At 40.7% G+C, this 17,689-nt stretch overlaps 2 protein-coding genes across 4 annotated transcripts; one reads left to right on the forward strand and one right to left on the reverse strand.

Moving 5' to 3' along the window:
• Nucleotides 1-567: 567 nt before the first annotated feature.
• On the forward strand, nucleotides 568-5,397 carry mrps18a (mitochondrial ribosomal protein S18A). 2 transcript variants are annotated; one of them, XM_061900763.1, is made up of 6 exons: nucleotides 574-763; nucleotides 947-978; nucleotides 4,182-4,286; nucleotides 4,415-4,538; nucleotides 4,618-4,687; nucleotides 5,238-5,397. In XM_061900763.1, the coding sequence occupies exons 1-6, from the start codon at nucleotides 619-621 to the stop codon at nucleotides 5,380-5,382; spliced, it is 621 nt and encodes a 206-aa protein (XP_061756747.1). In that variant the 5' UTR covers nucleotides 574-618; the 3' UTR covers nucleotides 5,383-5,397. The 2 variants fall into 2 exon arrangements, with proteins under 2 accessions (XP_061756748.1, XP_061756747.1); XM_061900764.1 differs by lacking the exon at nucleotides 4,182-4,286 and having other exon boundaries at nucleotides 568-763.
• Nucleotides 5,398-7,373: 1,976 nt separating this feature from the next.
• rsph9 (radial spoke head component 9) lies at nucleotides 7,374-12,082 on the reverse strand. 2 transcript variants are annotated; one of them, XM_061900761.1, is made up of 5 exons: nucleotides 9,244-12,082; nucleotides 8,317-8,473; nucleotides 8,054-8,171; nucleotides 7,821-7,967; nucleotides 7,374-7,752 (listed from the first exon to the last, which is right to left on the reverse strand). In XM_061900761.1, the coding sequence occupies exons 1-5, from the start codon at nucleotides 9,468-9,470 to the stop codon at nucleotides 7,592-7,594; spliced, it is 810 nt and encodes a 269-aa protein (XP_061756745.1). In that variant the 5' UTR covers nucleotides 9,471-12,082; the 3' UTR covers nucleotides 7,374-7,591. The 2 variants fall into 2 exon arrangements, with proteins under 2 accessions (XP_061756745.1, XP_061756744.1); XM_061900760.1 differs by having other exon boundaries at nucleotides 8,042-8,171; nucleotides 9,244-12,073.
• Nucleotides 12,083-17,689: the final 5,607 nt, after the last annotated feature.

Below are 17,689 nucleotides of genomic sequence, written 5' to 3' on the forward strand. Positions count from 1 at the left end.
CACTAGCAACACAATAGAAAGATAATGGATTTCCCAGAATTATCCTAGTAAATGTGTCTAAAAACATCTGAATCTGTCCCAATGCAATCGCGTTTTTTTTTTTCTAGTCCGCCGCTATCAATAACGTCGAACACAAATCTTTCATCCTTGCTCAAATTAAAGGGGAAATTGTTGTTTTCTCTGTCCGAATAGCTGTTTTTGTTGGAGGCTCCCATTAAAAACAATGTGAATATGTGAGGAGCCATCAAACATGTGACGTCATCGTCTGCGACTTCCGGTAAAGGCAGGGTTTTTCTGTTAGCGACAAAAAGTTGCGAACTTTATCATCGACTCTACTAAATGCTTTCAGCAAAAATATGGCAATATCGCAAAATGATCAAGTATGACACCTAGAATGGACCTGCTATCCCTGTTTAAATAAGAAAATCTCATTTCAGTAGGCCTTCAAATTTTAAATGATTCCTGCTGGTGGAATGAAAAAAAAATGTGACTTGGCTCAAAGAAGGTTGAAAACCATTGACTTACTGGCTGCAATCACTCTCCTGACAGATAGAGGCGCTGTTCTATTACCTGTGAGCCAACAAGCCGAAAGCGAGCCAACAAGGTCAGTGATCAAACATGGCGGCCCGCGCTATGTTGAAGTCCGTGTGGAGCTCATTTACGGTGTTAAACTGTGGCGTTAGCAGCAATTTAAGTGCTATACATAGGATAACTGTCCCGCAGTGGACGTCTTTAGTGGCCCAGAGGAGAGGAATACGCCAAGGTGAGGCTTGTAAACGCAGCGATGTTAGATGTGAACGGCTAATGCTAGCAAGCTAACAGTCTCGACATGTTTCTAACCTCTTGTTGAACAACATGGATTTGACAAAAGAACATTATTCATAGCCTAAAAGAACGTTTGGATGCAACAAACATAAGTGACTTTTTCCACTGTTTTTTTCTGCAGTCGTGGAAAAGCGAGAGGGTAACACTTTAACTGTAAGTACACACTTTTACTTAAAATGACATCTGTGAATGTCACATCCATTATAATAATAGTCCTATTTATTTGGTGTGAAAGGGTGTATATATATATATATATATATATATATATATATATATATATATATATATATATATATATATATATATATACACAGTGATAGTTTCAGGGTGACAAATTGTAGTCAATGTTTTAGTTTGTTAGTTTATTATTTCTTTCGGTCAGTTGTCAACAAAATAAACAAGCAGTTTGACATAAACAAACAGTTGTACATTGATAAATCAACAGTGTTTCCAGGCTGAAGTTCAGCACTTATTTCGCCTAACCCTATAAACTAGAGATTCCAATAATAGCTTTTTTGCCGATATTCTGATATTGTCCAACTCTTAATTAACGATACTGATATATACAGTCGTGGAATTAACACATTATTATGCTTCATTTTGTTGTGATGCTCCTCTGGATGCATTAAACAATGTAACAAGGTTTTCCAAAATAAATCAACTTAAGTTGTGGAAATATAATGCCAATATGGCAGTACCATATTTATTATTGAAGTCACAAAGTGCATTATTTTTTTAACATGCCTCAAAACAGCAGCTTGGAATCTGGGACATGCTCTCCCTAAGAGAGCATGTGGAGGTTGAGGTGTGTGTAGAGGGGGATAGAGGCTATCTGTATATTGTGGCATCCTGGAAGAGTTAGTGCTGCTAGGGGTTCTGGGTATATGTTCTGTTGTGTTACGATGCGGATGTTCTCCCGAAATGTGTTTTTCATTCTTGTTTGGTGTGGGTTCACAGTGTGGCGAATATTTGTAACAGTGTTAAAGTTGTTTATTACGCCACCCTCAGTGTGACCTGTATGGCTGTCGACCAAGTATGCATTGCATTCACTTGTGTTTGTGAAAAGCCGTAGATATTATGTGATTGGGCCAATCAATTTAAAAGGCAGTGCCTTTTAAGGTTGATTGGCGCTCTGTACTTCTCCCTACGTCAGTGTACACTGTGGCGTTTTAAAAAGTCATAAATTTTATTTTTTTAAACCGAGACCGATAATTTCCGATATTAAAGTATATATGCACAGTAAAGACGTGTGAAATATCCCTGTACACGTGTTGGTTTAACATTTGTACCAATAATATACTTTATAGAAACAATTACTCTTCCGTTATTATTCATATCCCACATTGATCATAAGATTAACTACTGTGTTGATAAAGAGTGATATCATTTTCTAAGTCATTGGTCTTAAGGTGTTTTTAAATGTGTGAGTGGAACTGGAATTTGTTATTGATGGAGTTCATATTTAATGATTTGGATCAGGTGAGAGCATAAAAATAATACTGAAGTCAATCAATCAATCAATGTTTATTTATATAGCCCCAAATCACAAATGTCTCAAAGGACTGCACAAATCATTACAACTACAACATCCTCGGAAGAACCCACAAAAGGGCAAGGAAAACTCACACCCACTGGGCAGGGAGAATTCAGATCCAGTGGGACGCCAGTGACAATGCTGACTATGAGAAACCTTGGAGAGGACCTCAGATGTGGGCAACCCCCCCCCCCCCCCCCCCCCCTTTAGGGGACCGAAAGCAATGGATGTCGAGCGGGTCTAACATGATGCTGTGAAAGTTCAATCCATAGTGGCTCCAACACAGCCGCGAGAGTTCAGTTCAAAGCGGATCCAAGACAGCAGCGAGAGTCCCGTCCACAGGAGACCATCTCAAGCGGAGGCGGATCAGCAGCGTAGAGATGTCCCCAACCGATACACAGGCGAGCAGTCCATCCTGGGTCTCGACTCTGGACAGCCAGTACTTCATCCATGGTCATCGGACCGGACCCCCTCCACAAGGGAGGGGGGGACATAGGAGAAAGAAAAGAAGTGTCAGATCAACTGGTCTAAAAAGGAGGTCTATTGAAAGGCTAGAGTATACCGATGAGTTTTAAGGTGAGACTTAAATGCTTCTACTGAGGTAGCATCTCGAACTGTTACCGGGAGGGCATTCCAGAGTACTGGAGCCCTAACGGAAAACGCTCTATAGCCCGCAGACTTTTTTTGGGCTCTAGGAATCACTAATAAGCCGGAGTCTTTTGAACGCAGATTTCTTGCCGGGACATATTGTACAATACAATCGGCAAGATAGGCTGGAGCTAGACCGTGTAGTATTTTATACGTAATTAGTAAAACCTTAAAGTCACATCTTAAGTGCACAGGAAGCCAGTGCAGGTGAGCCAGTACAGGCGTAATATGATCAAACTTTCTTGTTCTTGTCAAAAGTCTAGCAGCTGCATTTTGTACCAACTGTAATCTTTTAATGCTAGACATGGGGAGACCCGAAAATAATACATTACAGTAATCGAGACGAGACGTAACAAACGCATGGATAATGATCTCGGCGTCTTTAGTGGACAAAATGGAGCGAATTTTAGCGATATTACGGAGATGAAAGAAGGCCGTTTTAGTAACACTTTTAATGTGTGACTCAAAGGAGAGAGTTGGGTCGAAGATAATACCCAGATTTTTTACCGAGTCACCTTGTTTTATTATTTGGTTGTCAAATGTTAAAGTTGTATTAATAAATAGAGGTTGATGTCTACCAGGACCGATAATCAGCATTTCCGTTTTTTTGGCGTTAAGTTGCAAAAAGTTAGCGGACATCCATTGTTTAATTTCATTAAGACACGCTTCCAACTGACTACAGTCCGGCGTGTTGGTCAGCTTTAGGGGCATGTAGAGTTGGGTGTCATCAGCATTGCAGTGACAGCTAATACCGTACTTGCGTATGTAGTTAACGTAGTAATGATTGTCACACAGGTGTGGTAAAATTAACCTCTGCATTTGACCAATCCCCTTGTTCCACCCTGGAGGTGAGGGGATCAGTGAGCAGCAGGGGTGGCCGCGCTCGCGAATCATTTTGGTGATTTAACCCCCAATTCCAACACATGATGCTGAGTGGGAGGCAACGGGTCCCATTTTTATAGATTTTGGTATGACTCGGCCGGGGTTTGAACTCGCAACCCATCGATCTCAGGGCGGACACTAACCACAAGGCCACTGAGCAGGTGATACTAATAAGCAAGAAAACTCAGCATAAGACTGCCAAACGTTGATATGACAAAGCAAATCATTTGAAAATGTAATTAGTGGTCCACATTATTATGTATGGATGAATTAAAGGGACATTCTCTGTCAGATTGAAGGGAAAATCCTGGATAACCCAGCTGTGCCGCAACCTCCAAACCCTGCAGCCAAGTGTCCTATTTACAGATGGAACCTGCAAAACAAATACAACTATACGGTAAATAAATAAACATCACTCACAAAAGGAAAATAATGTTTGGCTTTTGTAGTTTCAGTGTTTTTGCGCAACTTTGTATTCAGTGGTAATGATTAAATTATTGGTTTTCTTTTGTCATGGTCTACTAGGATGTGCTGCTGCTCAGTCAGTTCATCAATTCAGATGGAGGGATGCTGCCCAGAAAAATCACTGGCTTGTGTCTTGAGGAGCATAAAAAAATTGTCGTGTGTGTAAAGATGGCTCACAGAGCAGGTTTGTTACCGTATGTTTGCAATTAAAACCTTGTTTTGACATCAAGTAAACACATTGACCATTTTTGTTGTGGTCCCAGGTCTGCTTCCTGACCACAGGCCCATACTTCCAGAGGGCCATGTCCCAAAGCCCAAGCCACAACTCAACAGGTGATGTGTTTATTCTTGGTCCCTCAAATGACAGCTTGTTTTTTTAAATCAGATTAATTACATTTTGGAATTTGGACTATTCACACAGGTGATTACTCGCTTGCATAATTACAATTAATTTAAGAAAATATCTAAATTTGTACACAAATGCAGTTTTATTGTCAGTGTCATCCAGTAACGTTTTTAAGCACTTGAATGCATGTCATTTATTTTCACAAATCATGGCAACAGTTTTATCTAAAGTTCTTTCAGGCTGTTTTTAGAGTGAAATTTGCCACCGAATACACGTCCCTCTTCTCGCTCATGTTTGCACTGACTTATACATTGATCTGATCACTGGCTGTATAAGTGTTAAAGTAAAATAGCTGGTGATGTCAAAATAAATTGCATTATTAATCAAAGTGTGTACATGATTTAATGCGATTATTTTTTTTGTGATTAAACACATGAGTTACCTTGTTTATTTTGACAGCCTTAGTTTAATATTTAAAAAAAAAACATTTTGCCATTGCCTAAACAAAAGGCTTGTTCTTCTGTTTCTCCTGTGCAGATACCTGACCTGCTGGTCCGTCAAGTCTGTCAAGCCCATTTATAAACGAGGACTGAAGTGGTGCAAGAAGCACATGCGAGTTGGAAGCCCACTGCTCAAAAACAATGTGCGTTACAGTCCCAAGCCCCTTCATATTAACCAATAAAAGACACTAAGCTTCCCCCAAATTTCTATTTAACTATGTATATATCGTACTTATTTTTGTTCATTAAGGTGCGTAACCCTTTTAATGATATGGCCACTTAAACCATATTGACATTTTTTTATTGCCAAAAATCTCTTACATCACAGGAGGAAAATTACGTGTTTGAGTTATCGAAAAACATTTACCAAATTTTTTTTCGAATACTTATAACATTTTTCACTTTAAAACAAACTGGTTTTCATTGAGGCCCAAATCGCAATTATGGTTGCCCTCAGAGAGCTGCTTTTAACTATGAGTAATATATGAATATACGTGTGTGTGTGTGTGTATATATATATATATATATATAAATACATCAACCATATATATTGTTTAACATAAACTGCAAAAACTATATTTAAATTTTACTTTGAAAACTGGCAGCTCAGTCACCAGAATTTTACAGTGAAAGAGGTGGGTTTTTTTACGGCAAATAAAAAAAAAACGAAATGGAATGGAATTGGAAAACAATACCACTGTTTTAGCGGTAAAATTCAAGCAACAGAACTGCCTTTTTTTTTCTACTGTAAAATCTTGATTTTGTTGTTTTTTTATGTTTTAGTGTTTTATTGAATTAAGAAAAAAACAGAACCAAAGTTGATTTTACGGTAAAAAAAAACTCAGTCAGCAGAATTTAACTATAAAATCTATGGTCAGTTTTACAGTGTACAATTTGATTGATCATTTGTTTTGAAATCATAAGTCAAGCAGATAGTTAAGTACAATATTTCTTTATTTTAACAAAAAATATTTTAAGAGTGCTTTATTGACTTGGAGAAGGCATTCGACCGTGTCCTTCGGGAAGTCCTGTGGGGAGTGTTTTGAGAGTATAGGGTACCGGACTGTCTTATTGTGGCAGTTTGCTCCCTGTATGATCAGTGTCAGAGCTTGGTCCGCATTGCCTGCAGTAAGTCGGACACGTTTCCAGTGAGGGTTGGACTCCGCCAAGGCTGTCCTTTGTCACGATTCTGTTCATAACTTTTATGGACAGAATTTCTGGGCGCAGTCAAGGCATTGAGGGGTTCCAGTTCGGTGGCCGCGGGATTAGGACTCTGCTTTTTGCAGATGATGTGGTCCCGATGGCTTCATCTGGCCGGGATCTTCAGCTCTCACTGGATCGGTTCGCAGCCGAGTGTGAAGCGACCGGAATGAGAATCAGCACCTCCAAGTCCGAGTCCATGGTTCTCGCACGGAAAAGGGTGGAGTGCCATCTCCGGGTTGGGGAGGAGACCCTGCCCCAAGTGGAGGAGTTCAAGTACCTAGGAGTCTTGTTCACGAGTGGGGGAAGAGTGGATCATGAGATCGACAGGCGGATCGGTGCGGCGTCTTCAGTAATGCGGACATTGTACCGATCCGTTGTGGTGAAGAAGGAGTTGAGCCGGAAGGCAAAGCTCTCAATTTACCGGTCGATCTACGTTCCCGTCCTCATCTATGGTCATGAGGTTTGGGTCATGACCGAAAGGATAAGATCATGGGTACAAGCGGCCGAAATGAGTTTCCTCTGCCGGGTGGCGGGTCTCTCCCTTAGAGATAGGGTGAGAAGCTCTGCCATCCGAGAGGAGCTCAAAGTAAAACCGCTGCTCCTTCACATCGAGAGGAGCCAGATGAGGTGGCCCGGGCATCTGGTCAGGGTGCCACCCGAACGCCTCCCTAGGTAGGTGTTTAGGGCACGTCCAACCGGTAGGAGTCCACGGGGAAGACCCAGGACACGTTGGGGAGACTATGTCTCCTGGCTGGCCTGGGAACACCTCAGGATCCCCCGGGAAGAGCTAGACGAAGTGGCTGGGGAGAGGGAAGTCTGGGCTTCCCTGCTTAGGCTGCTGCCCCCGCGACCCGACCTTGGATAAGCGGAAGAAGATTGATGGATGGATGGATAAAAATGTAATATTTTGATTCTGCTGAGATAGGCTCCAGGACCTTTTGCGACCTTGAATAAGACAAGCGGTAGAAAATGAAGGTTGGATGACATTTAAAAAATATATGCAATTGCATGCAATACATGATTTTGAATGTCAAAAGGGAAAGAACAAATATATTTAGAAAGAAAAGATTAAGCATTTTATTAACGCATATTATTTCTAGGCTTTCGCGGGCTGCATAAAATAACTTAGCGGGCCAGATTTGGTGCCAGGCCTTGAGTTTGACATCTGTGTTTTAAAATAAACATATTTTAAAGCATGAAGGGTAGGTCCAAGTTCTTGGTTCCGTATCCAATATAGCCAAATCCGTGCAGCGGTGTCATGGGTACGTGGTAGAAGGTCAGGCCCAACCACAGCAGGCTGCGGATTACACACACTTTGTTGGCCCCTTCAAACTGGAGACTCCATGATCCTATACATGCACACAAGGATTTTAACAGTGTCAACTCCTTATAGACACAGCAGTTTTTCTTGCGTTACCTTTTGGAATGTCCTCACTCAGTGGATCTAGGAAGTCTAAGGCAGGGTTCAACTCAGCCATCTCCAGGAGGGACTTCTTTTTCAGGGTCTTAGGTTGAGCAAAATGAAGAAAGTGTTCTAATTTCCCGGCTTGAGAGTAAGAAAGCCCTAAGGGACACATCACATATATTTTCAAGTAAATGTTCATGTATGTGGTAAAAAAAAAAGTGAGACAAAGTCACCGCCAAAGCTACGATTGATATGGACCACTCCGTGCGTGCTGGTGATGAAGGCACCTCGTGGCACCACAGACGCTTCCTCGTTGATGAGGTGAACCGTCACAGCGAGTCTGGTTTCCTCTGTCACTTTGTTCTAAACATACCCAAAGAAACCAAAATTGCATGAAAATCTATAGGTTCATTTGAAGAAGAGGGGCATTCACAAGCCTTGTAATCATTGACATGTTAGGAGCACCACTGCAAGGAAGCTCGAGAAGGACTTGAGAAATTATACTCACTGTCGACTCTTCGGCCGTGCCGTCAAGTCTGTCTCCCTGCTTTGGTTCGTACACAAAAGACGGGTCACCTTCGAATCGGCCCTTCGCCGTTTTGGAGACGTCCTCAATCATTGCCGTTGTGGTGGTGGGGATAAGGAACCAGTCAATGCAGTTGAAGCTGGGGACCCCAACATTGTAATACAGAATAATTGTAGCATCAGTAAAGTTCTATTGATCTGCATTGTAGGCTTATTTCTATTGTGTTTATTTTCAGAAATATTTTGTGTTGTTGCATTGTATTATTTTAACAGGAGGGCTAAAAGTATTTGAATGATGGCCAGCAGTAAATACTTTTTGCTATTTTTAGTTAAGGGAACAATTTGTTTTGTTTATACTGTTGCATATTATTAAATAGTAACTCAATACGTTGGCTGCTAAATCATGTTTTTGTTGGACTAAAATATTTCCATCCATCCATTTCTACCGCTTATTCCCTGTGGGTTCGCAGGGCCTATCTCAGCTACAATCAGGCGGAACGCAGGGTACTCCCTCGACAAGTCACAATCTCATTGCAGGGCCAACACAGATAGACAGTCAACATTCACACTCACATTCACACACTAGGGACAATTTAGTGTTGCCAATCAACCTATCCCCAGGTGCATGTCTTTGGAAGTGGGAGGAAGCTGGTGCGTGGGTTCCCTGCGGGTACTCTGGAGTACCCGCAGGGAACCCGAGCCCGGGATTGAACCCCAGACTATTTAGGACTTTCGGATTGTGAGGCAGACGCACTAACCCCTCTCCCACCGTGAAGCCCGACTAAAATATTTGTCATAGGTAAAATCACCAAAAAATCAAACATATGTGATGGTACCACAGACACAACGACAGTATTCTACTTGATTATATTAAAATGTGCGGTATGGACGAACCAAATTTAAAGTTTACCTGTAAAAATGCTGCGTGTCCTTCAGCTCATCATCCCTCCTCCCTTGAGCGATAAAGTAATGCTCTTTTAATCCGAGTATTTTGCCCCAAAACAGCACCCGGTTGAATTTGTAGTTCTTCTTCAAGATAATCAGAGAAGTTTGCAGAGCTGCCCTTTGCTCCGAGTTCAAAATGCACCCGCTACCAGCAACCATCTCCAGGGAGTAGGATAACGAACTGGCGTCCATGATGCTTTAACGTAATTAGCAAAACCTATAGTGTTGCTTTCAATTACCTTGCTGGCTAACACAAGTCAACAAACCGAGTCGTCACACATTCCTATAATTTACTTCGTCTTTTGCGTCGTCGTTGTCTGGTTTCTACTTGCCGATGAACTCATTGAGCGTCATTTGTCAGCGTACTTCTTGGTTGCTATAGCAACGTTTAAACAAAGCCTCTGATTGGTAGGCGCGTGTCACTTGCACTGACGTCACTTCCTAACGGGTAAATATTAAAAAGGGCGCCCATGGAAGCGTCGCACGAATTAAAAGGTAAGTAAACCTCAACTACACACAGTAAATTAGTGTTCGGCTAAAATTCCCATGTACATTAAAACGTTCACAAGGTGCTATTCAACTATTGTTCCCAGAAAGTTAAGGACCAGAGGGCTGGTGTTTTGAGAAAATGTGCGACCCGTAAAAAAAAAAAAAAAAAAAAAGTGATACCCAACGTCACTGAGCATGCGCACGCATGCGCATCAACGTTAAAGGTTTCCTTTACAAAATAACCATCGCAATTAAGATAAAAAAAAAAAAAATGTTCCTATATTTTGGTTATTTTTAGGAAACTAACTAAAACTAAAACGGTGTAAATATTGATTAACTTGAAATGCATGGCTGGCTGTATGATGACAATGTCAACAATGAGTATTTTGACAAGCTCATATATGAATGATAATAAAAACTACAAAAGCACTTGTTTGAGGACCATCCCATCCATCCATTTTCTACCCTTTTGGGGTCGTGGGGGCCTACTCTGTATATTTTCTCCAAATTTAATCAAAATCTGTCCATTTGTATTATTGCTAACTATCGGAGAATATAATTTAATAGAATAGAATTGAAAGTACTTTGTTGATTCCTGGGGGAAATTCAAACTTCACACAGTAGAGCAGGGGTGTCAAACTCAAATACAGAGTGGGCCAAAAGTTTAAACAGAATAAAGCCGCGGGCCAAGGTTGAACAAATGAACCTTTTAATAGGGACCCAAACAAGTTTTGCATTAAATATTGAACAAGTAAGGCTTATATAAATTTATAGTGACATGCAAAATCGAGTTTCAAATAATAATAATAATAATAATTAAAAAAAAATCAAGAATTATTGCTCAGTTTGCTACACTGACTTGCTTTAACACTGAATATGGAACAAGCAACGCTAATATAACTTAATAGTGCAAAATCAACTTTCAAAAAACAAAAGAAAAAACATCAATGGCATATTAAATAAACATTTTATAAAAAATTGAATGCCTATTTGCAGCCTTCTGGGGAAAATATCAACATTAACTTTTTCCACAGGCTAATAAATTTGAAAATAAATGGTTATATTGTAGCTTCCCGGAAGAGTTATTGCTGCAAGAGATTCTGGGTATTTGTTCTGTTGTGTTTATGTTGTGTTACGGTGCGGATGTTCTCACAAAATGTGTTTGTCATTCTTGTTTGGTGCGGGTTCACAGTGTGGCGCATATTTGTAACAGTGTTAAAGTTGTTTAAACGGCCACCCTCATTGTGACCTGTATGGCTGTTGACCAAGTATGTCTTGCATTCACATACCTGTGTGTAGAAGCTGCATATATTATGTGACTGGGTCAGCACGCTGTTTGTATGGAGGAAAAGCGGACGTGACAACAGGTTGTAGAGGGCGCTAAAGGCAGTGCCTTTAAGGCACGCCCCCAATATTGTTGTCCGGGAGAATGTTTTTCGGGAGTCTCCCGGAAAATCGTGAGGGTTGGCAAGTATGAGTATTAGCGGTGAATGCGGTGTTACAGCGACACCGCCGCTGTACAATACCGGCGGGCCAGCTTTAATGTTAATTTGATATTGCTTCAAGGGCCAAATGAAATTACACGGGGCCAGAGTTTGACACCCATGCAGTAGAGGAATGGGCAAAACTGCCCAAAGATAGGTGTGCCAAGCTTGTGGCATCAGATTCAAAAAGACTTGAGGCTGTAATTTCTGCCAAAGGTGCATTCACAAAGTATTGAGCAAATGCTGTTAATACTTATGTACATGGGATTATTTAAAATAATTTTCTTAAATACATTTGCTATTTTATTTTTTTTAAGAAAAACCTTCTCACATTGTCATGTGATATTGTGTGTAGAATTTGAGGACGGAAATTAATTTATTCCATCACGGAATAAGGCTGTAACATAACAAAATGTGAAAAATTGTGACGCCCTGTGAATACATTCCGGATGCACTGTAAATGGGTCGAATTGATCCATATTAGCACGTCCAACAGACAAGAGGTTCTCAGTAAGTTGCCGTTGTTATTGTTGAAGCCAAACTTGTACATATGTCGTCAACAGAGGCAGTTTTTATACCGGTGAAGAATTTTACAATGCAAAGTCTGTTAAGGCTCCTTGTCCGCCGTTGAAATTGTGAATAATCTGCCGATGTCATCTTTTTTTTGTTCGAGATGGAGTGAGGGCGCCAAGCCTCATTACAAAAGCAAGTTTCTCTGAAAAAATAAGCTCAATATTAATTTTAAAAAGTTTGATTACTGCGCTACTTCTCAGAAAATATTTTACTCATTATTTTTGGTGCTTAACCAGGACCAAAAGTAAACAGACAGAATGCTTTTTTCCAAAATACTGTATGTTGTTTGTAGTCCGCAGCTAGCCTACTAAGTGATACGTGTGAAACTAAAACATGCTTTGATTCAAACTAATAAGTGTAAAAATGTTGTGAACACACCAACATGTATGTTGTTTGACTCTCAGAAACTAATTAGTCATTGAGAGTGGAAAGCAGGCCTCTGTCTGACACGCTGGGTCCAAGGATGCAACATGAAGTCATGACTGCTACATTACATGCAGATTTGTTTGTGGTCCCTTTGCGGCACCCTGGTTCACTCTCTCAATACAAGCCTAACAATTCACAGGCAGGTGCAGGTGTTATTCATTCAGCCCACACACACTTGTAGCCACATCCACTATCCCAGGTGACCAGTGAGAAACAAATCCCTGTCTCTACAATGACTGTGATTGTGGCAGTTAATGATGCTGCACATCCACGCCATGTTTTGAATTTGTCAAGGAAAAAAAAACAATACTCAAGCACAGAGTCTTGTAGGGGTGGGCGATATATCAATATACTCGACATATCGCGGGTTTGTGACTGTGCGATATACAAAATTACTATATTGTGGTATTCGAGTATATGTTCTTAGGCAGTTGCTTTTAGCTGCTGGCATTACACTACAGGCTCTTCTTCACTCTTTCCTGTCTCTCCTTCTCACAGACAGCAAGCGCATCTTCTTTCATACGTCACATACATTTAGGCTCTCGCGGAGCAGAGAGGTAGCAGCATGGGTAACGTTAGCTGTGATGCTAGCGGAGCCGTGGGAGTGGTAATACGAGAGAAAGAACGTGCCAGTCTGGTAAAAAATCAAGGAAGAATTAATTCCCAAGAAAAACAACAGGGGGTCCATCGTCTGGCGGTGGTTTGGCTTCAAGTAGAAATATGTCGAACAGACAATCCAGGCATGTGATTTTTCCGTCTAAAGTCGGAATTCCGTCTTTTTTAATTATCTTCCGTTTTTCCGTTTTTTTTTCCGATCCTAGGTCAAGATTCGTTTACTTGCCAATTCGTCTTTTGTAATCGAGACGTAGCTTATGTTACGCCGTAGTTGATTGGTCGATATGTTCCTTGTGACCAATCAGGACATCTGTTATAAATGATGATGTTATCACCGCCATTTTCCAAATGTAAACAATGTCGGTTCTCGAGAGAAAGGACGTTTCACGAGTAAAAGAAATTGATAAACATGTCAAAAATAAGTTTTGATGGGACTGGGTGGAAAGGGAAATCACTGATACTGTTGGGAAGAAGGAAGTTACGACTTTGTTCGGCGATTTTATTTGGAAAATCGATCGTCCCAGAAAAGTTTTGCGCACGTGGTGTCATGATAATATTGACTATGGATCACGAGGTTTCAAGGCTTTGGAAGTACATGCGAAACGGCAAAAACATATGAAACAACTCAAAGCAAGGAAAACAAATTTTTCACTGGCTGGTACTTTTGGATGTCAACCGAAAGTGAGCAAACCTTACGGACTTCATCCTTTGTTTACATCGACAACTGCCGTAGACATGGAGAGGAAAGATCCACCCAAACAACCCACTGCAGTTGCAGACAGGGTACTTAATAATAAGGTAAGCTGAAAAATATTTGCTTGCGAAATACACGTTTGTTTTAAATATTAACCAATTATTGCTTTGCGAAATATAAATATAAATTACGATTTAATCGTAATTTGTCAAGTGTGGGGCAAAAGCGTTGCTATAAAAAGAGGCATTACTGCTAATATGTAGCATAATTTGAAAAGTCACCTGCTACAGAATGAAGAGTGAGTACTCCTTATATCAACATCGCCATTCGGTGCCACACGCCCACACCATCAAAATGCCGAGGCAAACATTTCCAGATCAACGCATATGAAAAACATAGTCAACAACAGACTCATTTTTATTTGACATTATTGAAATATCTTGTGTGACATCATGCACAAAAGTGCACTTTATTTGTTTTAAACTATTGTAGTGGCAATCAGTACAAAAAGTACACTTTAATTTTAGTGTTGGTTTGATATGTCATCTTAGTGACATCATGCACAAAAGTGCACTAATAGTTTGTTTTTAAACTGTCTGTGACAATCTCGCACTTTCTGTTTTGTAAATGACATGAATGTTTGTGCCACTGCTTAATAAGTTTAATAAATACAGTTTTGGTCAATTGACTTAGTTGTGATTTCCCTCTCTGCATGAAAGTTTAAAATGAGCATATATTATTGAAATATGAACAAGAATGTTTTTATGTAGACACATAGAATCATCATACTGCTGTGATTATATCTATCAACTGTTAATTCAAGGCTAAGGCAAAATATTGAGATACATATCGTGTATCGCGATATGACCTAAAAATATCAAGATATTAAAAAAAGGCCATATCGCCCAGCCCTAGAGTCTTGTTTTCAGCAATACGCTATTCAGAGTCCAGCAAGACGCACAATGCAGTGCGTTTCCTCGTCACACTTTCAAACCCTATGGAACCAATGTTAGGAATTTAACATTTTGTTTTCAATTGCTGTAGTCCTAAACATGAGCTAGTCTAGTTTGTGTGTGCTAGTGAACTACTCAACAAGAGAGCTTTGTTAGTAGAACAGCAGTTGTGAATTTGTGTTGTTTAGTGAATTTACCCGTCTTTAAGTTTGTGACCACCATGTGTGTGAGTACAGTGGGCCGCCAACATTTGAAATGACAGACTATCTACACCAGCGGTGTCAAACTCATTTGAAGCTCCGGGGCCACATGGAGTAAAATCTATTCCCGCGCGCGCCGGAATGGTAAAATCATGGCATTAAAAGGTCAAAATAAAAACTACTTCAGAGTGTTTTCGTTGTCTTACTTTGGCCGAAAATTGAACACATTCTGAAAATGTATACAATACACATAATCTTCTTGGCAAAACATTTCAAGTAAGTTGAAAATTCTGAGGGGGAAAAAAAATGGTGCAGTTTCAAAAACACCACGAAGAACACATAGAACTAAGACTTTGTCTCAGTGTTTGTAAAAAACAATTAAACTTTAAGCACTTCCTGTTCAGCATTCTCATCTTGGCAGTTCATCATTGAAGATGTTTGGAAAAATAACTAAAACCGCCACATTGGTGACATCCACAACTGCCACAACACATCCATTTACGTTTAATCAAATATTGCAATTCAAATGTAAATACAAAAAATATATAAATAAAAATGACACCATAACCAAAATCAAGGTAACATAACTACAAACTTAACCCATGTAAACATAGTAGATTTAAGCATAAAAAAGAAAGCGGTGCAAGGAACTGTTAACTACAAAGATTATGCCCAAGTTGACTTAAGTCTTTGCATTTTACCGTTTTGTTGTTTTATCCATTGAGTGGATTATTTACAATGAAATAATGTATTGTGCATGGATACCGCCGCCATCTGCTGCTAGTCACCAAAGGAGCAGCTGATGGCTTGCACCTGTTTTAATTGGAGTAGCGGCAGCCAATCACGAGGGTACTTAAAGTCAGCTGACACGTCCTTCTTGTGGTTAAGAGTGTCCGCCCTTAGATCGGTAGGTTGTGAGTTTAAACCCCGGCCGAGTCATACCAAAGACTGTAAAAACTCGACCCATTACCTCCCTGCTTGGCACTCCGCATCAAGGGTTAGAATTGGGGGTTGAATCACCAAAAATGATACCCGGGCGCGGCCACCGCTGCTGCTCACTGCTCCCCTCACCTCCCAGGGGGTGATCAAGGGAGATGGGTCAAATGCTGAGAATAATTTCGCCACACCTAGTGTGTGTGACAATCATTGGTACTTTTAACTTTTTAACTTAACTCTGCACACAGTGTCATGTATGATGTGGGTTACACTTGAATTGCTATTGCGACATCCAGTGGACACATATAGAACAGCAGTTTATTTAATTAAAAAAATGGCACCTCATTTTTATATGTAGCAAACTGATCGTGCGGGCCGTGTGCCGGATTAAACTTGTTCGCGGGCCTGATTTGGCCAGTGGGCCGTACGTTTGACACCTCTAATTTACCCATTTATGCCAACTAAGATGTATTAAAAGCTTATGTAACCTGTAAAAGCAGCTTAAATATCATTTGGTAGCTGCACAGTCTCCCCATGGAGAGAGAAACATGTCTTATTGAAAGGTTGACCTCGGATCACCTTCATTAACTATACTGTATATAACAAGGTCGGACCAGACAGGACACCTGCTTCAATCAGCAATCTTAAATAGGCTATAAAATTGCTTTTGTGTATAAGAAACATCTAAAGCAAATTTCAGTAGTGAGTGTAGATTACACATAAAATAGACATTTCAATTTGTGAGAGACCTAACTGACACTAATAATGACCCCAGATCAAAAAGTTAACAATGGTCCAGGCAAGTCAGCTGAGTTGTTTGAACATCAGCTTTACAAATGCCATGTCTGCTCTTTAGTTGGTGTTAGTGAATAGTAAAGGAAGGGGTTCTGTCAGGTCTATTTGATTCTAATAATATTCTTTAAGGAGTGTTCTCTCAAGAACAAATGGCTGTTCCCTGTTTATGAATTTGAAATGTCTATTCATGTCCATGCCAGCCTCTTCCCAAGCCTAGGCTGCAATTGTCCAAACAAAAGGGCCTCAGTCTGGAGTCACATGCTTCATCAGCAGTGGTGATTTCAGCTGCTTGGCCCTCTGCCCGCCAAGCTAACGTAGAAAAAGGAGCCTGAGTGGGGTGACTTCTTTCTACAGAAGCACCGCCCACACACTTTGAGCGCAGGATGGCACCTCATTAGAGCTGGCAGGCTACACCGAAGCTGAGTTCTAGTGACCGCCACGCACTCCTCAGTCCAGAACGGGAGGAAGACTTTAGAATCCGAATCATTTGCAGCCACCCAGGAGCTTCGGCCATCCGGTGTTGCCACGAACACTAATCCTGCTAGGACAAAAGGCGCGAGCGTCACAAAGCATGTTGATGCCAGATGCTCCCATTAGCTGGCAAATCATAGGTCACATTCATCGATCTTGGCATGAAACATTACCACAATATCATGCCCAAGTTGACTTAAGTCAACTTGGGCATGATAAGTCATAAGTCAATACATGATAAGTCATAAGTCAATACATTTCCATTTGATACACTTAATTTAAATGTAGTCACAACCTGTCTTGTCAGGTCTGACATGTTCTTGTGTTTCCTTACTTTCTGTAATTGTTTACCGTCCAGCGCACTTGTTTCTGTTATTTTCCTGTCTGGTTTCACCACTCTAGCCGTTTCCCTCACCTGTCTCTGATTGGCATCCTGCGCACACTTGTTCATGGTTGCCAATCAGACTTCTTTATAACCCTGCAGTCAGGGCTGGAAGATTGCCCTTGTTATGTCCAATGTTACATGTTTTGCGTGAAGCCTTGTTGAATAATTTAATACTTGTCTTACTCGCAACATGGCCCTCCTGTCTCTTGGGGTCACAACTACTGCAGCAATGCGTGAGCATGACGTCGTCTGTGCTGTGGCTCTTCTTGGCTGGAATTTGAATCGTTTGACAAATGAGTCGCAAAGGCCGTACGACTGGCACACACAGTTCTGAATTTGTGCCCTGAGAGAGTTTCTCCTTGTTGTGACACATATTTTTTCATGCGGAAC

The sequence above is a fragment of the Nerophis ophidion genome, linkage group LG05 (genome assembly GCF_033978795.1).
Source record: "Nerophis ophidion isolate RoL-2023_Sa linkage group LG05, RoL_Noph_v1.0, whole genome shotgun sequence".
Lineage (NCBI taxonomy): Eukaryota > Metazoa > Chordata > Actinopteri > Syngnathiformes > Syngnathidae > Nerophis > Nerophis ophidion.

Excerpts from the sequence above, each read along its gene's own strand:
- mrps18a (XM_061900763.1), top strand. The coding sequence starts at position 619 with ATGGCGGCCCGCGCTATGTTGAAGTCCGTGTGGAGCTCATTTACGGTG. Across the intron at positions 979-4,181 it reads GAGAGGGTAACACTTTAACT|ATTGAAGGGAAAATCCTGGA; the intron begins GTAAGTACACAC and ends ATTCTCTGTCAG. Across the intron at positions 4,287-4,414 it reads AAAACAAATACAACTATACG|GATGTGCTGCTGCTCAGTCA; the intron begins GTAAATAAATAA and ends ATGGTCTACTAG.
- rsph9 (XM_061900760.1), bottom strand. The coding sequence starts at position 9,470 with ATGGACGCCAGTTCGTTATCCTACTCCCTGGAGATGGTTGCTGGTAGC. Across the intron at positions 7,968-8,041 it reads TATCAATCGTAGCTTTGGCG|GGCTTTCTTACTCTCAAGCC; the intron begins GTGACTTTGTCT and ends TGTGTCCCTTAG. Across the intron at positions 7,753-7,820 it reads GAGTGAGGACATTCCAAAAG|GATCATGGAGTCTCCAGTTT; the intron begins GTAACGCAAGAA and ends GTGCATGTATAG.